Source organism: Cetorhinus maximus, chromosome 2 (genome assembly GCF_964194155.1).
Source record: "Cetorhinus maximus chromosome 2, sCetMax3.hap1.1, whole genome shotgun sequence".
Classification (NCBI taxonomy): domain Eukaryota; kingdom Metazoa; phylum Chordata; class Chondrichthyes; order Lamniformes; family Cetorhinidae; genus Cetorhinus; species Cetorhinus maximus.
Window position 1 is genome coordinate 185,817,615 of NC_135880.1, and position 9,039 is coordinate 185,826,653.

Consider the following 9,039-nt stretch of genomic DNA (forward strand, 5'->3'; position numbering starts at 1 on the left):
CGCAACAATCTTCAGCCAGAAGTGCCAAGTGGATGATCCATCTCAGCCTCCTCCGGAGGTCCCCAGCATCACAGATGCCAGATGTCAGCCAATTCGATTCACTCCACGTGATATCAAGAAATGGCTGAAGGCACTGAATGTGGCAAAGGCCCTGACAACATTCCGGCAATAGTACTGAAGACTTGTGCCCAAGAACTTGCCACGCCCCTAGCCAGGCTGTTCCAGTATATCTACAACACTGGCATTTACCTGGCAATGTGGAAAATTGCCCAGGTATGTCCTGTACACAAAAAGCAGGACAAATCCAACCCAGCCAATTACCGCCCCACCATCAATAAATGGATCATTAACAGTGCTATCTAGCAACACTTGCTTAGCAATAATCTGTTCACTGATGCCCAGTTTTGATTCCACCAGGGCCACTCAGTTCCTGACCTCATTACAGACTTGGTTCAAACATGGACGAAAGAGCTGAACTCAAGAGGTGAGAGTGACTGCCCTTGACATCAAGGCAGCATTTGACCGAGTGTGGCATCAAGGAGACCTAGCAAAACTGGAGTCAATGGGAACCAGGGGGAAACCTCTCCGCTGGTTGGACTCATACCTAGCACATTGGAAGATGGTAGTGGTTGTTGGAGGTCAATCATCTCATTTCCAGGACGTCACTGCAAAAAGTTCCTCAGGGTAGTATCCTCGGCCCAACCATCTTCTGTTGCTCCATCAATGACCTTCCTTCCTTCATAAGGTCAGAAGTGGGGATGTTCGCTGTTGATTGCACAATGTTCAGCACCATTTGCGACTCCACAGATAGTGAAGCAGTCCATGTCCAAATGCAGCAAGACTTGGACAGTATCCAGACTTGGGCTGACAAGTGGCAAATAACATTCATGCCACACAAGTGCCAGGCTATGACCATCTCCAACAAGAGAGAATCTGACTGAAACCCCTTAACATTCAATGGCATTAGCATCACAGAATACCCCACTATCAACATCCTGGGGTTTACCATTGACCAGAAATTGAACTGGACTAGCCATATAAATGCTGTGGCTACAAGAGAAGGTTAGAGGCTAGGGACCCTGCGACGAGTAACTCACCTCCTGACTCCCCAAAGCCTGTCCACCATCTACAAGGCACGAGTCAGGAGTATGATGGAATACTCTCCACTTGCCTGAATGAGTGCAGCTTCCGCAACACTCAGGAAGCTTGAAATCATCCAGGAGAAAACAGCCCGCTCGATTAGCACCCCATCCACAACCCCAACCAACTCATCCACAATGAGTCGAGTGACCTCCTCTGAACTGTTTCTAAAGTAATTATATCTTTTTTTTCAATTATGGAGCCCAAAACTGCACACAGCACTCCTGATGTGGTCTTACCAAGGCTCTGTACAGCTACAATAAAACTTCCCCACTTTTATATTCCATTCCTCTTGCAATAAATGCCAACATTTCATTTGCCTGCCTAATCACTTACTGTACCTGCATGTTAACTTAGCAATTCATTTATTGGGACGCCCAGATCCCTCTCTACCACCCAGTTTTGCAACCTCTCTTCATTTAAATAGTATACTACTTTTCTATTCCTGCCAAAATGAACAAGTTTGCATTTACCCAAGTTATACTCCCACCTGCCAAATATTTGGCCTCTCACTTAACCTATCTATATCCCTTTGAAAACTCTCTACCTCCTCTTGACAACTTACTTTCCTACCTATCTTGGTGTCAAATTTAGCTACCATACATTCGTTCCCTTCATCCAAGCCATTGATATAGATTGTAAATCGTTGAGGACCCTGCATTGATCCCTGTGGCACTCCACTAGTTACAGTTTGCCAATCTGCAAAATATCCATTTATCATACTTTCTGCTTTCTGTTAGCTAACGAATCCTTCATCCATGCTAATATGTTGCCCCCTACACCATGTAATCATATGGTAACCTTTGATGTGGCATCTCATCAAATGCCTTTTGGAAATCCAAGTGCACCACATCTACTGGCTCCCCTTTATCTACCTTGAATTTTACTTCGTCAAAATACTCCAGTAGATTAGTTGAACACAATTTCCTCTTCACAAAGCCATGTTAGCTCTACCTGATCACATTGTGATTTTCTAAGTATCCTGCTATAACCTCATTAATAATGGGTTCTAGCACTTTCCCTATGATAAATGTTAGGCTAAAGACAGGGAGTCCAAGTCATTCCAAAGTAACCAAATCAAAATTGAATGGGATACTCATGGAGTATCCCAATGATAAGAGTTTAAAATCAATACAATAAAACCATTTCTGTTAAATGCTATCAGATTACCAAACAGCCAAAATCCTAGTCCTTCAAATGAGGGAGGGAGGAAGTGGTGAGGATAAGTTGAGTGACCCCCTGAGCTCATGTGGTGATTCAGTATGAAAGCACTTGGCCGACAAGAGGCAGATTGAAGGGCCTAGCTCTCTGTGCAATTCTGTGATAAGGAGTTGTAGATTAGGGATAATAGTGTAGTTGTAATATTCCTGGACTAGTACTGCAGAAGCCTGGAATTCTGCTACAGAGACAGCTGGGGGAGTTCAGATTCAGTTAACTAAGTTCATTAATTAAGTCAGGAACATCTGGGAATCAGTGTCTGTAATGTCATTGAAACTGCTGGATTGTCATAAAGAGTCACTGAGTCAATGTCTTCCAAGGAAGGAAATCTGCCACCCTTACCTGGTGAGACTTCCATGTGACTCCAGATCCACTGCAGTATGGCTGACTCTTAACTGCCCTCAAAAACGCCCTAGAAAGTTGCATCAAATTGCTCTGAAAAAACCAAGTAAAAATAAAGCAGGACAGGCCTCGCCGTGCTGATTTAGGCATCAAATATGATAAATGCATGCTGCCCAGTCAACCCTGCAAAGTTCTTGGGCCAGAATTGAGAGAGCTGTCCCTCCACCACATGGTAGCAGCATGTGTCATCTAAAAAATGCACTGCAGCAACTTGGCAAGGCTCCTTCGACAGTACCTCCCAAACCCATGACCTCCACCAAATAGGAGGACAGGGGCAGCTTGTGCTTCACCAAAGGACTCAATCAAGCTAGTCAACACAATTTGCCTTTGACAAAATGCTAATAATTTTTTTCCCCAGATTATTGTCTTTGAAAGTTTCCTCATCACCAACATTAGGTTGACTGGGCTATCACTGCTGGGTTTGACCCATTCCGCTTCCGTTTTTGTTTTTGAACAGGTTAGAATGTTTGCAATTCTCCAGTCCTCTGGAACTGAACATTCCCATCCACAGTTTCTAAGGTAAATTGATGAATTGTGGTCAGGCTCCACTACCTCCAGCAACTTAAGATGCATCCCATCCAGATCAGTGACTTCAAGACCATAAATGAAAAAAGCATAAATGGCACCTCCAGGGAGCATGATGGGATACCCTCCCCCATTCTCCCACTTTCAACCACCAACACTACCGCCACTACCAATGGGGAACAAAGTATCCCTGGGAGTGCAGTGTGCTGGGAATTCACTGGTGTTAGCACAGTTTGTAGTTCATTGTGTGATTTGCACTGATGCTCAGCTTTGCTGTGTGCTTCTTGCAGTATCTGCAGTTTAAACTGGCTGAAATGGCAACTGGACTGGTGGCATCTCGTTTGATGGTGCGCAATGCCGCTGCAGCACTCCAGGAGGGTCGGCAGGATGCAGTAGCCCTATGTGCAATGGCCAAACTCTTTGCAACTGATGAATGTTTTACAGTAAGTCGTGAGTATCTTGTTAACTCTTCCAGTCAGAGTAACAAAGGAGCAGAGGGTTAAACAATGGTGCTGGTTGCACAGTCTGAATACATAAGGTGACTCCAGGCTTCAGAACTGCACCAGCCTTGTACTTGCTCCTTTTATGTTCCAGAGATACATTTAGAATTCTGAAGAGTTCAGTAAGATTAGCAGGAAAGACTGCTTTCTGTGGTTGGGGAGTCAGTGATGTTGGGTTATTAATTTTAAATTGTCATTGTAAGTGAGGAAAGGGGTTAGAAGAAATTTCTTTATACCAAGGGCTGTTGGAGCTTGGAATGCTTTGCAACAGGGAGCATTGAAGACATAGACCAGACCATCTTTTAGGGGAAAATTGGACAATTATTTGAAGTAAAGAGCTCTGAGGAGAACATAGTACAGTGGGATTCATTTTGGAATGCCAAAGAAAGAGAAAGCACAGTATTGTTGAAAAAAGAGACATGTCTGAACACAGTGACAATGGGCCACCTTCTGAGCTGTAAACTTGGTTGGTTATAGATTCATTTCATTAGGAAAAGTTATTTGTTAAGCATTGGTCAAACATTGTAGGAGTATAAAAGCAAAATACTGTGGATGCTGGAAATCTAGAACAAGAACAAAAATACCTGGAAAAACTCAGCAGATTTGACAGCATCTGTGGAGAGGGATACAGTTAACGTTTCGAGTCCGAATGAGTTCTGATGAAGAGTCATTCGGACTTGAAACGTTAACTGTATCCCTCTCCGCAGATGCTGTCAGACCTGCTGAGTTTTTCCAGGTATTTTTGCTATTGTAGGAATATAGTCCAGTTAGCACACAACTAGAAAGGCCACAGCCATGTAGATAAGCTTCACTACACACACGGCCAGATTTTCAAAACTGGGGAGTCAGGACTCATTGCAGAAGCAATCAAAGAGCCAATGTTATCGGGATTGGGTGGAGAGAACAAAAGACCCATTCACTGCCAATTAACAGCCATTCTGCTCCTCCTTAAGGCTTCCGTCTGGTGCAGAATGGAAATTTAAAGTTTGTTTTGATGAAGCCAAACAGCCTGGTGCAGATGAATATACATGTACAGGCATCAAAATGTTGAGAGAAGGTGAGGAAGTCCCAACACTTCCAATGTGCTCCATCTATTCCCTGAAGCTTCAGTGTTCCACCACAGCAAGACACTTTATTGAGCACAAACTGAAACTAATATTAACTAGACTTTGGATATTGCATTGCCAGGGCTATCAGCTGAGCCAGAGATAGCCAACAAGGTACCAGTCAGGCCTCACTGAAATTAAGTCCATAATTTGGTCTTCCATAGGTTGGGAGATGAACTTTAATCACATTTCTCTATTGTCTATTTATTTTAGAAATTGTTATTTAAAATGTTTACTTGCATTATCTTAATGTCTCAACAGACACATAGCATTTTTGTCTAAAGTGTCACGACTCACTGAGGATACTGCGCTGTAATGTCAAGCTCCACTGCTCCCGAGCCATGAAAAATGTGAAAAGTTTAATCAGACCATCAAATTGCCCCAATTCTACCTAATTGTTTAATTTAGGCTAAAATAATACAAGCACCAGGTTTGTAAACTTAACAAGTAAATAACTGTTTATTAAACAAATTGTAACCAGTGGCAAAAAAAGACATATGAACTGCTAACTTTTAACTCTATAACTTTAACTCTACTCCTTAAACCCCTATACATAAACACACACATACACACACATAAGACACACAAAACCTGGCCACTTGATCAGGAGCCAATCAAAACGCTGTCGCTAGGCAGTTCCCTCTTAAACCAAGTCTCCTTTCCAGCACCATACTGTCCAACCTAGCACACACTGTTCCAGGAGGTAGCAACATTGTAGACTTTCCTCCTGCTTTAGTGAACATCTCTTTTAAACTGAGTCATGGTAGTTTTTAAAGCCACAGACCAAGAAAAAATAAAAATATGTTCTTTACAAAATTGACTGAAAAGAAGCGATTTCTTTATGTCCAGACATCTCAAGGTGCTGCATCTTCACTAAACATAAACAGTATGCACAAAAATAGATCTTCAGGAAGAAAACTGACTGACCAGGAAATCTATAAAATGAACTCTGTCTCTCAAACAGATCTGTAATCAGGCGCTACAGATGCATGGTGGTTATGGCTATCTAAAGGACTATGCTGTACAGCAGTTTGTTCGAGATATCAGGGTGCATCAGATCCTAGAGGGTAAGTTTTTAATACCATTTATAGAATGATACAGCACACAAAAGGCCCTTTGGCCCATTGTGCCTGTGCAGGCTCTTTGAAAGAGCTATGCAGTTCCCCTGCAAACAACAATTTACATTTATATAGCACCTTTAAAGTGATGAAACATCCCAGGGCACTTCACAGGAACATTATGGAGCAAATTATAACACCAAACCACAAAAGGAGATACTAGGTCAGATGACCAAAAGCTCAGGTAGGTTTTAAGAAGTGCCTTAAAGGAGGAAATCGAGGTAGAGGGGTGGAGGAGAGTACGGAGGGTATCCCAGAGCTTGGAGCCTAGGCAACTGAAGGCATGGCCACCGATGGTGGTGCAATTAAAATTGGAGGTGCACAAAGGCCATAATTAGAAGAACACATATCTTGGAATGTTATGGGGCTGGAGGAGATTACAGAGATAGGGAGGGGTGAGGCCATGGAGGGATTTGAAAACAAGGATGGGAATTTTAAAATCAAATTGTTTGCTTGACCAGGAGCTAATGTAAGTCAGTGAGCACAGTGGTGATAGGGGAATGGTGCTTGCTGAGAGTTAAGTCACAGGCAGCAGAGTTTTTATTGACCTTATGTTTATGGTGGTTGAATGTGGGAGACCAGCTAGGAGTGCTTTTGAATAGCCGAATCTAGAGTTCATGAAGGCATGAATGAGGGTTTTAGCAGCAGATGATCTGAGACAGGAGTAAAGTCAGGCAGTTACAGAGGTGGTATTAGGAAGTCTTAGTGATGACACGTATATGCTCATCCAGTACAATGGCTTCAGCGTTCCCTATTTTTAATTGAAGAAAATGTCTGCTCAACCGGTATTGAACGTCAGATAATTTAGCAGTAATGGGTGAGTAGAGACAGCTGGTGATGAGGTAGAGCTGGATGTCACCAATGTACATGTGAAAACTAATGTCTTTGGATGATGTTGCCGAGGGGCAGCAAGTAGATGAGAAATAGGAGGGGACCAAGGATAGTTCCTTGGGATAGACCAGAGGTAACGGTGCGGGAACAAGAAGAGAAGCAATTTCAAGTGATTCTCTGGCTACAATCAGATAGATAAGAATGGGGCCACGTGAGAGCAGTCTCACCTAGTTGGACAACATTGGAAAGGTATTGGAGGAGGATGGTGTGGTCAATCATTCAAAGCCTGCAGACAGGTCGAGAAGGACAAGGGGAGAAAGTTTCTTTGTAACTGTGACAAAGGCAATGTCATTTGTGACTTTGGAAGAGTTGTTTTGGTACAGTGACAGGAGCCATCCCTCCTGATTGGAGGGATTTCAAACATGGAGTTGCAGACCATGCATTCCAGATCATAACTCACTGGAAAACAAAATGTTTTATTGTATCACTTCTGGTTCTTTTGTCCATCATCTTAAATCTAGTTTCTGACCTTTCTGCCAGCTGAAACTGTGGACACCTCATTCCACACCCCCTTTAAAATTGTATCATTTAGTTTAAATTGCCTGCCTTCATTCTTCCCACCAAAATCTATAGCTTCAAACTTATCTGCATTAAGATCTATCTGCCACATGTCTTCCCCATTCACCAGTCTGGCTGTGCCCACCTGAAGTTTTTACTATTGCCTCCTTTGATTACAGTATTTCTGAGTTTCATAGCGACATAGGACTTAGGAACAAATTAGGCCATTTGGCCCTTTGAGCCTGATCTGCCATTTGATAAGCTCATGGTTGTGGTTTCAACTCCAGCTTCCTTTCTGCCCCCCATAACCCTTGTCTATCAAAAAACTATCTAACACAGAGCCTTGAATAAATCCAATGACCCAGCCTCCACTGCTTTCTGGGGAAGAGAATTCCAACGGCTAATGACCCTCTGCGACAAAAAATTCCTCATCTCTGTCTTAAACTGTGTCCTCCAGTTCTAGTCTCCCCAACAAGAGAAAACATTCTCCCAGAATCCACCCTATCAAACCCTCTCAGGATCTTATATGTTTCTATAAGATCTCCTCTCATTCTTCTAAGCTCCAATGGGTATAAGTCCAACCTGTTCAATCTTCCTTAAGATAAGCCCTTCATCCCAGGGCTGAATCGGGTGAACCTTCTCTGAACTGCTTCTAATACAAGTATATCCTTTTTCTTATAACCGATTTTTGCTATCCCCTGATCTTTTTCCCTCACGCCCACTGTGACGCCTGCTGCAAGTGGGAGCGGAAAATCCTGGTGTTTCTGTGTGAAGAAATAACGTGATATCTTTATTTCCTGTAGGAACCAATGAAGTGATGCGAATGCTTATCTCAAAGAACCTGCTCAATGACTAATTTTGTTGTGCATTAGCACAGCTCTGCACGGGAGAAACAATTCATTTTGTTGATTATGTTTCATGGAAAGACTGTTTCTACACTCCATTGTAACTGACCAGTAAAATGCAATAGTTTTCTTCTGTTTAATTTTTTCTTGGACTTGTAACTGGTATGAATCTTATATGGTTGCAAACCCACGTGTAGCAACACGGCAGAAACACTTCAACCATGAACAAATCCTCAGTGTTTCACCGTTCACTGTGGCAACAGCGAGGCTGACCACTAACTCGGCTGTAACCCAAGATCCCAGCTGGAAACTGAATCCTGGAATCCTGTGGAATATTAGCCATTTTGGGAAAGTTTTGGCAAGAAACTCTGTCAGCTACAGCCATAGATATCATTAAACTATTGTATAAACATCCTGATACATAAGTCTTATTTTGTTTCATAATTGGTTAAGCTACCTGCAGATGTCAATTCTGAGGCATAAGCACTGTTTCACAGTCCTGGCTGTTTCAACCAGCTGTGTATGTTGTGAGATGAAAGCAGGTCAGGAAGTTCCAGTCTCATCAGAAGATGTAAAAATTGCCCATCTGTTTTATTTTAAACATACATTGAATAAAATGGATTAGCACATTAAAGAGTCACGCATGACTCAGCTGACCCCTCTTAGCTGGACATTAAGGTTTAAACCAAGAAAAGAAAGTTGTCTTTGTGTATTTAAGATATAAATGTTCATTCTTTGTCCTTTCCTCAGGCAGTTAAGCAAGTCCAATGGGCTTCAGATCTCGAGTTCAGCCAGG

General features: G+C 42.6%; 1 protein-coding gene across 1 annotated transcript in view; it reads left to right on the top strand.

The window, feature by feature from the left end:
• The window catches only part of LOC144668538 (isobutyryl-CoA dehydrogenase, mitochondrial-like), a 70,506-nt gene extending 61,845 nt beyond the window's left edge, over positions 1–8,661 (top strand). The window contains 3 exon segments of the mRNA XM_078530675.1: positions 3,576–3,728; positions 5,856–5,958; positions 8,202–8,661. Of these exon segments, the coding sequence (XP_078386801.1) occupies positions 3,576–3,728; positions 5,856–5,958; positions 8,202–8,254 (309 nt within the window). The 3' untranslated portion in view covers positions 8,255–8,661.
• The last annotated feature ends 378 nt before the right edge of the window (positions 8,662–9,039 follow it).